This window comes from Macrotis lagotis, chromosome 2 (assembly GCF_037893015.1).
Source record: "Macrotis lagotis isolate mMagLag1 chromosome 2, bilby.v1.9.chrom.fasta, whole genome shotgun sequence".
Lineage (NCBI taxonomy): Eukaryota > Metazoa > Chordata > Mammalia > Peramelemorphia > Peramelidae > Macrotis > Macrotis lagotis.
In genome coordinates this window covers 145962793-145977369 of record NC_133659.1, presented here as the reverse complement: position 1 = coordinate 145977369, position 14577 = coordinate 145962793, and the positions used below count along the sequence as shown (strand labels likewise).

Genomic DNA, 14577 nt, shown 5'->3' with positions numbered 1-14577 from the left:
ACATCACACAGTGATGTGTCCGAGAGAGACTTTTGGAATCCAACTCCTGACTCCAAGATCATCATTCTTTCTTCTGGGCCAAGATGCCTTTAACAGGTAGAGAGGACTTTTTTTTTTTTGCCATAAGATACCAGTGATACCACCATCCACAAAACTATTCTCAGTTGGCTACAGTTGTAAAATCCTTAATATGGCACAGCTGCCAGAGTCACAGAAATTGAAGGAAAATACCCCTCTTTTTAAAAAAAGTCTTGTCTTCTCTCTCTCTCTCTCTCTCTCTCTCTCTCGTTTCTGCAGGGCAGCGGGGTTATTGCAGGGCAGTGGGGTTAGATTCACCCAAAGTCACATAGCTAGGCAATCATTGAGAGTCTGGGGCTGGATTTGAACTCAGGTCCTCCTGACTCCAGGGTCAGTGCTCTATCCTCTGTGCTATCTAGCTGCCCCCAAAATACCCCTCTTGGAGGGGGGACTTTATTAAGAAAGGGAAGCATTTAGAAGGCCTTCAAAATCTGTCTCTGACTTGTGATAAGTTGAGAGCACATTTCTGTCCAAGTGAAATCCAGTCATGCCCTTTCCCTACCTTTGCCTTGGAATGCCTTAAACAGCCCTTTCATTCATTCATTCATGTTAACATCCATTAAGACCCTGTTATGTGAGATTTCAGTTGTCTGCATTGATGGAGGGAGATGCCACAACCAAACAATAAAAATGCAAGGTATTATGCTAATAGTGGGTTTCTTTATTTTGCAGCTTGTGAACATGAGACAGGCACAAATAATTTATTATTTATAGTCCTAATAAATTATTTCAATTTTTCTTTTACTACAAATTTTAATAATTGTGTATATTTCAATATCCAGAAAAGAAAATTGTAAAATAAACTAAGAGATTTCTTAGTTTTTTCAAACAATTCTATTTTCTATTATCTGTGTCCCCTTATGGAACTCCCTTCTCTCTTCCTTGTGTTTTTTAAATATTTTAGTGATAATCTCATTAGTTTAATACTGTCACTACTCACTAACTCCTCTCCTTCTTCCCTCACACAATGTAATGGATTCTGCACTTAATTTCTACAAATTACTTTGCTAAATCCTAGAGATACCAACAGAAAAAAAAAAAGATCATCCTTGCTTTCAAGGAATTCACATTCTGTATGTTAGAGGACATCTCACATATAGCAGGTTTTAGCTATAAGTCACATGATAAAGCCTGAGGGTCCTTTGGATGCAGTGGCAAGTCAGAGGACAATGCCTGTAGGTGGAAGGCCAGAGGCATAGTAGTAGATCTGGTGATCTACCATCTTAGCTGAAGGATTGTAGTTGTTTAATGGTTTGTCTAATCAATATGAGTAGCCATGTTCCTAATCAAAGACTGTTGGGAAGGGTCTAGTGGTCTTTAGCATATGAATGAAAAAGGCTACTGGATTACTTCAGGGGGAGCCCATCATTCAGTGGAAATGGAGCATCCAGTGCCTAATAGGAACCAGTCAATGGAGGCTAGTGAAGACTTTTCATCATTTGCCCTCTCTGATCCTTAATCTCTTTAATTCAGTGACTCCTTCCCTACTGTCTACAAGCATGCCAAGTTTTCCCACATCCTTAAAAATTTACATTTCCCTTGTTATACACTTGAGTTAATATTCTTTAATCTTTACTCTTCACAGCCTCACTCCCAAAGAAAGCCATTTATATTCACCTCCACTCCCTCATCAATCCCTTTCCATCTGACATCTGACAATACCATTTAATTGACACTTTTCTTTAAAGTTTATCAGTAGGGGTGGCTAGGTGAGGTAATGGATAAAGCACCTGCCTTGGAGTCAGGAGTACCTGGGTTCAAATCCGGTCTCAGACACTTAATAATTACCTAGCTGTGTGGCCTTGGGCAAGCCACTTAACCCCATTTGCCTTGCAAAAATCAAAAAAAAACAAAAAAAAAACAAAAAAAAAGTTTATCAGTGGTCTCTCAGTTACTAAGTCTAATATCCTTTTCTCATTCTTCATGTAGTCTTGACTTCTACAGCATTTGACACTTTTTTGCCATGCATTTTTTTCTGAATAATCTCTCTTCTCCTTGGGTTTTTCACGACACTGATACTTCTATCTTTTTTTAATTTTATTTTTTATTCTCATTTTGTATAAATGTTTTTCTTTACATTAATAAAATATACTTGTTTACAAGTAAACAAAATACCCCTCCCCCCATGAATATAGATAGACTTGCTTGGGCAAAAAAGTAAAGGGGGGAGAAAAAAAATTAAAATTAAAATAATAGTAATAATTGTAGGTATGGCCAGGTGGTGCAATGGACAAGGCACCAGCCCTGGAGCCATGAGCACCCGAGTCCATATCCAGCCTCGTAAACTCAATAATCACCCAGCCATGTGACATGCAAACCACCTGATCCCCACTGCCCTGCAAAAACCAAAAAGAAGAAAAAAAAAGACCCAAAATAAAATAAAATAGTAATAATAGTAGGGGTGGCTGGGTGGCAGACAGAGCATTGGCCCTTGACCCAGGAGCACCTGGGTCTGAATCCAGCCCCAGACAGCCAAGGATCACCCTGCTATGTGGCCCCAGGCAGGCCACCCAGCCCCACTTGCCCTGTACCCTTCCCCCAAATAATAACAAAAAATGTGTTTCAGTCTTTGTTCCAACACCATCAACTCTGTCGTGAGTGGATCACATTGTTTATGATAAGTCCATCACAAAAGTTACTTTCATATTTTTCCCACATTGCCATTGCTGATCGCAACTCCCTCCTTTCTTATTTCTCAACTACCATGTACTATATTTTCTCTCTCCTTTCACTCTGACTCTGCTGTAAGGTTGCTGAGTGGCGCAGCAGACAGATCCCTGGTCCTGGGGCCAAGAAGCCCTGAGCCCCCATACCACCCCTTAGGCCCAGCATCTACCTGGCCCTATGGTCCTGGGCAGGCCATCCAATCCCAGCCCCTTGCAAGAAGTAAAAAAAGAAAATGTGTTATATCTGACCACTGTCCCCCCATGGTCCATCCTCTCCTCCTTTATTCACATCCCCACCCCTTCCCCCTGCTCCCTCCTTCTTACTCCAGATGTCTATACCCCATTGAGTATATTTGCTGTTTCCTCTCCTAGCCATCTCTGATGAGAGCAAAGGTTCCCTCATTCCCCCTTGCCTCCCCCCTTCCATATCATTGCAATAGCTCATTGTAATAAAAAAATTCTTATTATGTGAAATAGCTTGGACTATTCCCTCTCTCCTTTTTCTTTCTCCCATTCCATTTCCCTTTTTTTCTTATTGACTCCATTTTTACACCATATTTTATCTTCGAATTCAGCTTTCTCCTGTGCTTCAACTATAAAAGCTCCCTCTACCTGCTCTATTAACTGAGATGGTTCATATGAATATTATCAGTATCATTTTTCTATACATGCAGTTCATCCTCATTAAGTCCCTCATATTTCCCCCCTCTCCTCCAATCTCCATGCTTCACCTGAGTCCTGTATCTGAAGATCAAACCTTCTGTTCAGCTCTGGCCATTGCAAAAGGAAATTCCCCTGGTTCATTGAAAGTCCATCTTTTTCCCTGGAAGAGGACATTCAGCCTTGCTGGGTAGTTCATTCTTGGCTGCATTCTAAACTCTTTTGCCTTCCGGTATATTATATTCCAAGCCCTAATGAGTTTCCAATGTAGCTGCTGCTAAGTCCTGTGTGATCCTGACTGCAGCTCCACGATATTTGAACTGTGTCCTTCTGGCTGCTTGCAATATTTTCTCTTTGACTTGGGAGTTCTGGAACTTGGCTATAATATTCCTGGGGGTTGGTTTTTTGGGATCTCTTTCTCGGGGGGATTGGTGGATTCTCTCCATTTCTATTTTGCCCTCTCCTTCTAGAATATCAGGGCAATTTTCCTGTAGTAATTCTTTGACAATGATGTGAAGGCTCTTTTCCTGATGATGACTTTCAGGTATTACAATAATTTTCAAATTATCTTTCCTAAGTCTGTTTTCCATATCAGTTGTTTTTTCAATGAGATATTTCACGTTTTCTTCTAATTTTTCATTTTTTTGGTTTTGAAGTATTGATTCCTGATTTCTGGTAAATTCATCAATCTCCCTGAATTCTGTTCTTTGTCTGAAGGATTTATTCTCCTCAGAGAGTTTTCTTATCTCTTTTTCCATCTGGCCAATTTTGCTTTTTAAAGCATTCTTCTCCTCAATAACTTTTTGAACTGTTTTATCCATTTGACCTAAGCTGGTTTTTAGCATGCTATTTTCTTCAGCATTTTTTTGGATTTCCTTGACTAAGCTGCTGACTTCATTTTCATGTTTTTCCTGCATTTCTCTCCTTTCTTTTCCCAGTTTTTCTTCCAACTCCCTCATTTGATTTTCAAAGTCTTTTTTAAGCTCTATCATAGCCTGAGCCCAATTTCTGTTTTTCTTGGAGTCTTTAGATGCAGGAGCTTGTGCTTCCTCATCTTCACACTGAGTATTTTGATCCTTCTTGGGCTCATTTGCAAAATATTTCTCAATGGTCTTCCTCTTGTTTCTTTGTTCATTTTCCCAGCCTAAGCCTGTTTTTTGGGGGTGCTTCCTGAGCTTTTGGGACACTCCCACAAGGGTCTCAGTGTGTGAGGCTCTGTCCTCCCTCCTGGTCTGTGAATGACCATAAGCGCCCCCCTCTGCCATGGGGCTGAGGTGGGGGGGCACCTGCTGTTCTATGGGGGGGCCTAGACTGGGATCAGGATCTGAATGTGGTCAGAGCCCCAGAGTCCTGTTCCAGAGGTAGAGGACAGAGCTCTGCAGTCTCTCTCTCTCTCTCTCTCTCTCTTCACTCCCCTCCCTCAGCTCAATGGGCTCATGCCCTGGGGGCTCCTGCTTACAAGTGCCGCCTGCTTCTGTTTCCAGGTCTAGGCTGCCAAAAGACCAGGCTGCTGGCTGTGTGCCCTGAGGGCTGGGCTCCACGTGCTTGCTCTGGCAGAGGTCCCCTGCTGTTCCCCCACTTTATGCTGGTGCTCCCCGGGGTACAGCTCAGGAGACTCCCCCGCTTTTACAACTGTAGCAACAGAGTCAGAGAGATGAAGTGATTTGCTCAGGGTCACACAACCAGCAAGTGTCTAAAACAAAATTGAAGCTTAGTTCTGATACTGAGTCCATCATTCTGTTCAATCATGCATAAATCAGTGAAATTCTAATTGAGAATTGGTTATCCAGGTCTATTAGTCCACTCATCACAGTGTTGGAACCTTTTTTAAGGAATATGAAGAGCAAAGGTCAAGGGATTCAGACTTGAGGTCTAAAAGGGAATGACCTTTCAGTAGGACAGAAGGTAAGGGAGTTGAGGGTGGTCAGCAAGTTGCCACTTCTATGTACTCAGCTTCTTGTTAACTATGAGATCACAAGGTCAGAGTTGTGGAAAAAATAAGTAAGGCTAAGGAGTGCTAGTATGCTGTAAGAACAAGGAAGGATGGAGGGATGAAGGACAGGTTAAATGGGGAGGCAAAAAGAGATTGTATTAGGATAATTTGAGTTCATAATTAAGGAGGTGACAGGGTTATATGGGGGCAGGGTGTCATCTAGTATATAACAAGCCTGACATTGACTGAAGTAGAGGGGAATCATTGATAGTTGAAGAGGTTAATGAACTAAGAGACAAAGATTTTTGAAGGAACATCAATGTATGTCAAAATTTCAGAGTATGAGAGCAAGAGTTTGATTGTGAGCCCAAGTACCTGAATCCTAGAGGAAAGGAAGGAGACCCAGAGGCCAGGGAAACGTGGCAATAAGAAACTGAACAAGATGTTGGAGATCTTAGGTTTTTTATCCTTGTGTAATGAAAACTTTTGGAAGTCTGGTGAAGTCTATGAAACCCCTTCTTCAAGTCCTATTTTCAAATATATAAAACATATTGCAGTACAAAAGAAACTAATTTTATTGAAATACAGTTATCTGAATATATTTTTTAAAATGTTCTTGGATCTCAGGTCAAGAAATTTCTATGTCAATGGATAGGAAGAACTCCAGAGGAGGAGAGGTGTGATGATGGTAGAAGGAATAATATTAATAGTAATGATGAGAGTACAAAAATGGCCCTATAGACTTTCTCTATGGAAATAAAATGTATATGTAACCAGGAAGAGACAGGTAGCAATTGTGTGTCTGGATTTGTTCATAGATTTTGGAATTTGGGGAAAACAAATAGTTAATTTCTTTGACTCACATTTTCCCTGGACCCGGCTTTATATCACTAATTCCTTAGAACTTTTTACTCAGTTCTGTGTAAATAACAGATAGACTTTAGAACTTTTCCTGGGCAAAAACACCAACTCCTTTGTAAACTAACTCTGGTGGAATGTAAATTTCATGAGAGCTGGAGCTGTTTTTTTCCTTTTGTCTCCAGAAAAAAAAAGTAATTTTGGCCATCATTATCCCCAGCACCTAGCATAGTCCCTTGATAAGTGTTTGAGGAGGTGAAATTCCAACAGGTTTTTGTAGAGGTCCTTCTGTTGTAGTAGTCTAAGCTATTTGATAGTCATTATGGCTTAGGATAAGTTATGAGTGGTGACTCTTTAATTGCATCTTAAATAAGTTAAACTTTTAAAAACATTTTATAGTGGGGAGGTCATCTGAATCAGTGCAAATAGGCCCACTTCATTGGACTAATGATATATTATAGGAATATGACTTTTCAGGGACAATTTATTCATTTAACATAACGAAGTGGAAATGAACATTAACTCTGTGTGAAACCAAGACAGTTGCTTCTATTTCATCTGCCTGTCTAAATAATAATAGGATATGGGTGAACTCAGGGATTTAAGTATAACTAAATAGCTTGAGTGACTTTAGATGCCAAGTATTTACAGTACAGTGAATATCTAGGAACTCCAAGTCTGGTATCTCAAGATTTATAATCTAATACAATGTGAAAATGGTTTCAAAAAATATCTTTTATAAGTAAGTATAGGCAGTTCAGTAATGTATCTTTGTGGCAATGGTTTTAAAATACATTTTATAAGTAAATATAGGTTTTGTGAAAGAAGGTTTTGAGGTGTTTATTTTTATTTCTTTTTTATTGATATTTTATTTTATTTTTCCAATTACACGTTATCATTCACATGCATATGCATATTTTTAAGTTACATAATTTCCTTCCACCCTTCCTTCCCACCCCCTTCTCCTCAGCCACAAACAGTCTGGTGAATATTGTACATAAACATTTGTGTTTAACATGTTTACAGAAAAGTCTTTTCTGTATGAGGAATCAGGATTAAGAGAAAAGAAAGAAAACCATGAGATAGGGAAAAAAAACATAAGGGAAATTTTTAAAAAGTGAATGTAATGTTCATTCAGATTCTGTAGGTTTTTGATTTTGTTTTGTTTTTGTTTTGTTTTTTCCTTTGGGCGTGGATAACATTGTCCATAGTTAGTCTTCCAGGGTTGTCCTAGCTCCCTGAACTGCTGGGAGGAACTATATACATCAAGGTTGATCAACTCACAATACTGTTGTTAATGTGTACAATGTTCTCTTGGTTCTGCTCCCTTGCTCAGCATCGATTTGTTCCATGCTTCTCTAGAGTGTGACCATTCATGTTTTTTTAATAGAGCAATGGTACTCCAAACGTTTATACCATAACTTGTTTAATCATTCCTTAATTGATGGGCATCCCTTCAATTTCTAATCTTTGCCTCTACAAAAAAAGCTACTATGAATATTTTGGAACTTGTGGAACTTTTCTCATTTTTTATGACTTCTTCTGGATATAGGTCTAGTATTGGTATTTCTGGGTCAAAGGGTATGATCAATTTTATTGCTCTTTAGGCATAGTTCATATTGCTCTCCAGAATGGTTGAATCAGTTCACAACTTGAGATGAGTTTAAAATGAGGACAGGGAGATACTGGTCAGATTCAACATTGATTACGATCTTCCTTTCTGATAATACCTCTTAACAATAGAAACTCTGTAACTTGTTAATAAATTTGGTTGGGTTGATGCAAGAAAGATTCAGAAAAATATAATTTCCATTTCATGGAATCATAAAATGTATCATTAGGAGGGAATTTAGCAACATCTAATCTAGAGAGTGTTAATCTGAAATCCTTGAATTTGCTTCATTTTTTAAATAACTTTCAACATGATTGATTTCTTTAGTAATTGCTATGTGTTTTATTTTATTTTATTCACTTAAAAACTTTATTTTGAGTATTCATAGACTTTACCAGCCTGCCAGAGGAGTCCATGACACACAAAAGATTGAAGAACTTCTAATCTTAACCATTCTCATTTTACCTGTGATGAAACTGACAACTTTCCTCTTCCTTCTCTGAGACCCCATTTGGAGGATGCCAATTTGTTGTATAGTTTTAAGTACATGACCAGTACCTTTTCCAGTTTAAATTTGGTTCTGTGATTTTTTTTTTTTTTTTTTTTTTACATTCTGCCTACTTGGTAATGATAGCCATAAATTATTATTTTTTTTTTCTGGAGATAGTTTTAATAAGTTTTTCATTTGAAAGGTCCTTAGGCTTTGGGTTAGTTAAGACCAAAGTTTTTTCTTCCCTCTCCCCAAAACCTGCCCTACCCTTCTGATGCTGACTAAGGGGGAAAAATTATTTTAGTATTTTTGGGAAAGCTTATGGCAAACTTGCTTGAAAGTTCAGGCTGTGAGGTGTCTCTTGATCTGTACCTGGATGTCTATTAATTAACCTTGATTTTTTTTCTTAGTGCTCTCAGCTATTGGATGAAAATCTAAAGGATGACTTCTTTGAGGAAATCATTGAAGAATATGAAGACATTAGACAGGACCATTATGAATCACTGAAGGTAGTTTTAAAAAAACTGGTGTGTCAATAAAATAATCCTTTCGTTTGTTGTGGTCCTGCCACATATCCAGAGGGAATAGGGAAAATTGCCTTCAAAGGTCATTGTGCCATTTTGGCCTATTTTTGTTTCTTCCCAAATGTGGGGAGATAAATCCTAAACTCTCATTTCCTGTTGGGAGTCAGATACAGTAATAGATTATATATTGCAATGACTGGATCAAATGACTGGATTGTGCTTTGTAATGGTTAGTTACTTTCACTTCTTGGCTAAGATTTCTCCTGGGCCCAAGATAGGCCTATGAGGTTAGTCTCACTTCTACTCACTAATTCTAATTTACTGTTTTTTTGCAAAATCAAAAAAATCAATAAAAAAAAGGGAAATAAGCAAAAAAGCTTGACATGAAATCTGAACAAGCAAGAAGATCCCCAAGAACATTTATTGATGAAATTAAGAGTAGGAGAACAAAGATCTGTGAACTGGAACAGATCTTAGTTCTATTATGATCATTTCTCATCTATTATGATCATTTCTCATCTTCTCATCTCATCTTCATTTGATACCTGCTGTGTTATATGAGAAATTGGAAATGTCACTTGTGATATTACTTAAAATGAGTTGGGAAGTGTTAGTGGGAAGCATTATATATAGAAGAAAGTAATTCTTTAGATGATGGTTTTGAAAGCACTTAGGACTGATTTTCAAGATGGTCTGAAAAAATTTCAGAAGAAGAAAAGAATCACTATTAACCCATATGCTTATTTTTTTTTAAATAGAATGTCTTTGCTTGTTCATTGAGATAAAAATATAAGCTGAAAACAGGCAAACTTAAATTTGATTTACATCAGGCCCCATCTTCACAGACATACATTTGACTGAGAGTTGGAGAGAAAATAAGACCCTGTTGTGTTTGTGTATTGATTGAAAATAATATTTTACTCACTGAAGCAAGCACAGCCATAGGGTCTCTCCTCTACCCCATGTCTTTTGTGCTTTTTTGAAGATAATACAGAGTTCCTTAAAAATATAGGCACACAGATTACTTTGTTCAGCAATTTTTTTGAATATTAACATGAAATGAGACCTAAAATGAAGGAAGGCACATGCAGCTAATGATGTCCATGGGATGGGAACTGTCCTGAAGAATGACCAAATCAAAGAGAGATTTGGCACTGGAAGAGAAGTTAGAGACCATTGAATTGGACCCCTTCATTTTAGAGTTGTAACTGAGATCTGATGATGTTTAATGACTTGCCATACAAATCATACACATATGTGACAGAGTCAGGATTTGAATCTGTGTCTTCAGACTCAAACTGTTGTGTTTTTCCCATTGTAGGGGTTCATTTTTGTAGGTAGTTTGAACTGATTATATCAAATAATAGATTAATACAGGGCCTCCTCTGTGAGGTCCTCATTTATTCAAAAAGTCACCCAATCAATTAACAGGCATATCTTAAGCTTTCACTGTATGGTAGACACTATTCTAGTTGTGGGGGGACACAAGTACAAAGAATGCAACCATCCTGACTTGCAAGGAACTTAAATTCAAAGGAGGAAGAAAATAGAGAATAAATATAAAGAAAATTAAAAAGTAGTTAAATACAGGGTAGTTTGGGAGGGAGAGTGCCAGTAATTGGGGACACAGGAATGACTTAATGCAGAAGATGGTGCTTTAGCTGTGTCTTGAAGGGAGAAAGGGAGTGTGGGGTAGAGATGGAAAGAGAGGACACTCCAAACATTAGCCAGTACCAGTGGCAGGGAGATGGGAGATAGAGGGTCATTACAAAAAACCAAAAGCCAGTTTGATTGGATCTTAAATTGTCGGGTAAAGGGGTCTAAAACATTGACGCCAAGTTGTAATGAACTTTACAAACCAAACATAGGAATTTATATCTTAATAGTAATAATGAACCACTGGGGTTTATTGAGTAGAGAAGTCACAAGGTCAGATTTATGTTTAAGGAAAATGACTTTGGCAGCAGGATAGAGGATAGGAGAGACTTAAGATAAGGAGACTAATTAGAAGGCCATTGCATTATGATAAGGACCTAAATTAAGATGGTGACTATGTGAGTAGAGTAAAGAGATAAAAGGGATATTGTAGAGGTAGAAACTTCAAGACAAGGCACCTGATTTGGATACATAGGGTAGTGAGGGAGGGTCCAGAATAAGGCCAAGATTATGTACCTGAGACCCTGAAAGTATGGTGGTGACCTCAAAAGAAAGGGAAGTTTGGAAGAGGAGGCTTTTGGAGAAAATATAATGAATCTTTTTTTGGGGATGTATTGAATTTGAAATGACTCTGAGACATAGTTTGGAATATCCAGTAAGTAATTGATGATATTGGGTTGAAGCAAAAGGGAGAGACTGAAGCTGTGTAAATAGACTTGGAGCCATCTGCAAAGAGGTGATAAACCCGAAGGAAATTTTTTTAAAAAAGTGAATGAAGGCCTTATTCCTTAGATTATAATTTTTATTTCTTCAAGTTGCCTATTGAGCTAGTCTTTCAGTGAGCTAATTTTGGACAAGCCATGCAAAGGTGGGCTCAGGCTTTAAACCAGGAAAGAATGAGCTATATATCCTGTTGGATTTCAGTGATTCCCAAGTCGCTATCTCTCACAAAGACCCATCTTGTAATATTAGTATTCCAACATTGACAGTATATGGCTGTAGATCACCAAACTGCAAAAAATCAGAAGAATAAAAATAAGATACTTTGAAGAAGGATCAATGAAGTAATGGATGATCTGTATGGCTATGAAGCCTGCAGCATATTCGCAGTGTTGATTTGTAGTGAGGCAGGGAGTTCCTACCTGTATCTTTATAACCATATACAATAAATAGAGGTATGTATTAATTGCCTGGTTATCCAGATGTTGAAATAAATCCATTTAGGATAATTTTTTTTAAAAAGCCCTTTCCAAACAAGGTCTTAATCTGAGATTTTTTAATTTTAATTTAAGCCATCCTTTTTTTTGAAAAAGGTTATCTAATGTGAACATGTTTACAGTGTAGTCTGAAAAAATTCGAGAATCCTGGACTGAGACTTTTTTTCTTCTTACAGGAAAGAAGATATTTAACCTTAGATCAAGCCAGGAGAAAAGGCTTCTATATAGACTGGCTCTCAGAACCACCCCCAGGTCTGTTTGAGATTGCTCCGGTGCAGAGGGAAGGGATAGAAACAGAAGTGATAGGAAAAAGAAGAGTGGTATGCACTTGAGAAATGCACTTGGGAAATCCCAGAGTCATTGAGTGTTCCTTTCTGTCCCTCTTTGTGACCTTTGGCATCACCTAACCTCTCTGAGCCTCAGTTTTCTTTTCTGTAAAGTGGGGGAAATAATAGTTGCAGGACCTATCTCATAGGTTTGTTGGGCTCAGGTGAGGGAATGCCTTATGCAAAGTGCTCTGTGTTGCTCATTATGGTAGAGTCATCCAGTGCTGCAAGTTCATGGTGACTGTCATATGAACAGCCCAGGACTGAGAGTCAGGCAGCCTTGGTTCTAAAGTCCCAGTTTTGCCTTTGAGTAGCTGAGTTACCTTATAGGTGAAGTATGAGGTTCAGTGGAATCAAATCCTCATACATGAGCCTCCTGAACTTGTTGCTTTAAGTCAGTGTAATTGTACAAGGGAAAGTTGGTTCCTATCCAGTGAGATGTTAAAAAAAATAAAGTTCATTTCCTCAGCGTGGAGCCACTGAATTATTTATATAATTTTTTGAAGTATGGTTTTGGTTTATTTTATATTAATACACTAATTTTGTTATAAGAGTAAACATAAACCCCCCTCCCCCAAGAAGATAAGAAACCTTAAGAATAGTGAGAGAGAGTAAAAAACAAAATGGACTTCAGTCTCTGTTCAGATTCCAATGGCTCTGTCTCTGGGGTGAGTTGCTTTCTTTATCATAAGTCCACCAGAGAAGCTGCTTCAATATTTTTCCCTCAGTTGCTATTAATAGCTGTACCTCCACGCTATTTCTCCCCACTCTTCATTTATTCTATTCTCTCTCTCTCTTTTCATCCTGGCCCTGTCCAAAAGTGTGTTATATCTGAGTATACTGTCACAATCTTCCCTCTCTTCTATCACAGAGCCACTGATTTTTAAATGATATGAGAGATCTGCCAGTAGTGGGGCAGTTTTAATTTCTGCTCCTTTATCCCTCACTGGGAATGATGAAGATGCAAGCTGCCCTGTTCAAATTTTAGCCTATAGATAGTTTTGTTTTGTGTTTTGGGGTTGAGGATCCTGCTTCTAGCGAGGTTCATGAAATGAGTTTTTGGTATAAAGAGCTGATCCACCAGACTCTGTGTCCCACCACTATCAGCCACATCAAACAACAGTTTTCTTTTACCCTATCCATTTTGTACATAAACAGAAAACTCTTGAGGCTAAATATAGTCATGCTGTTTCTCAGATGCTGTTTGTATATCTGCATTGACTTAGAACAGATCAAGGAGAGCAGTGGGTGCCAGGCTTCTTAGACTTTTCTTTAATCTCCCATGTTTGATGACCCCATGAAGTCTGCTAATGTGTGTGACTGCTCAGGGCCAGTTGAAGTCACTAATTCAGAACTTGAATATTTTTTGAGGATGATTTGGCTACTCCACTTATTTTGGCGGGGGTGGGGGGGGTGGGGGTGTGAAGTGGGGGAGGATCTGAGACTTTTCTTCCAAAGCTCCAAGTAGCAGAACTTCAAACACATGATAAGCTGGAAGGATGAAGTTACATTTAGTATATCCCCATTTTGGCCTGATAATTCCATTTGACAGCAAATCCTACAAAATCCAGTCAAACTGACAGGGTTAAATAGGATCTGGAGAGGTCCTTTGGTTTATCCCTGAGTACAGGGAGGTAAGACTGCTCCTGAACCATCTTAGACAGAGATCTATTTTTTGAATGATGAAGTTTTTCTTACTTTCTCTCTCCTCCTCCTTCTCCCCCCCCTCCAAAGGATATAGGTAGGAATAGGAAGTAGACCTGGGGACTTGAACCCAGATCTTCCTGGTGTCCAGGCTACTTTTCTATCCTTTTCCAATGGGGTATCCTATATTACATGTGTATGTTCTTTTCAAGTACTGATCACCAAAAGTCCCCACGCAAATACCAAGGCATGAGATTTCTCATTCTTCTTGATTTATCTGTTCTAATATTTCACACTTTTTGGTGCCAAGATGTTCTTCCTTCTGTTTAATTCAACTCTTTTCAGCTGAAATTAAGCCCTTTATGTCCTGCTGTCCTGAGGGGGTTGGGGAGTGCAGAGGGTTGATGCAGAGGACAGAAGGTAAAGAACAAGGGAAAAAACTGTTCTGGCCCCTTTCACCCACTGCAGCTAGGAGAGCAAATCAAGGTATTATTTTGTAGTCAAGTGTGACAATAAAGTTGTCAGGGAGCAGGTGGGAAAAGGATATAGTAGTTATGTATCAGGCCAAAAAAATATGCTAGCTGAACAAATCCTTCCTGCCCCCATGTTCTTTTTGTTTAAAGATTTCTACCATATGAATGTGAGAGTGTGTGTGTGTGTGTGTGTGTGTGTATTATTTTATTCATAAATGCCCTTATAGGTAGGGGAATTATGAGTCTCACTTCATGGGGAAACTGAGAACCATTAAGCATCTTGGCTTAACCAGATGCAGAACCAGTAGTAAAACCTCTGATCTTCTGACTCCTGCTCTAGCCCCTGCCTGTTCACTAGTATTTCTGATACTTCAGGTTGGAGAAACTAGTATACTAACACTCTTCTGATGACAACCCTTCTCCCCTCCACCCCAAAGAAT

General features: G+C 38.6%; 1 protein-coding gene across 4 annotated transcripts in view; it reads left to right on the top strand.

Moving 5' to 3' along the window:
• Positions 1–14577, top strand: part of MTR (5-methyltetrahydrofolate-homocysteine methyltransferase) — a 137063-nt gene that overhangs the window by 112167 nt on the left and 10319 nt on the right. For all 4 annotated transcript variants that reach the window (XM_074222948.1, XM_074222946.1, XM_074222947.1 and 1 more), the window contains 2 exons: positions 8708–8806; positions 11871–11946. In XM_074222948.1, coding sequence (XP_074079049.1) covers positions 8708–8806; positions 11871–11946 — 175 coding nt within the window. The remainder of the gene's footprint in view (positions 1–8707; positions 8807–11870; positions 11947–14577) is intronic.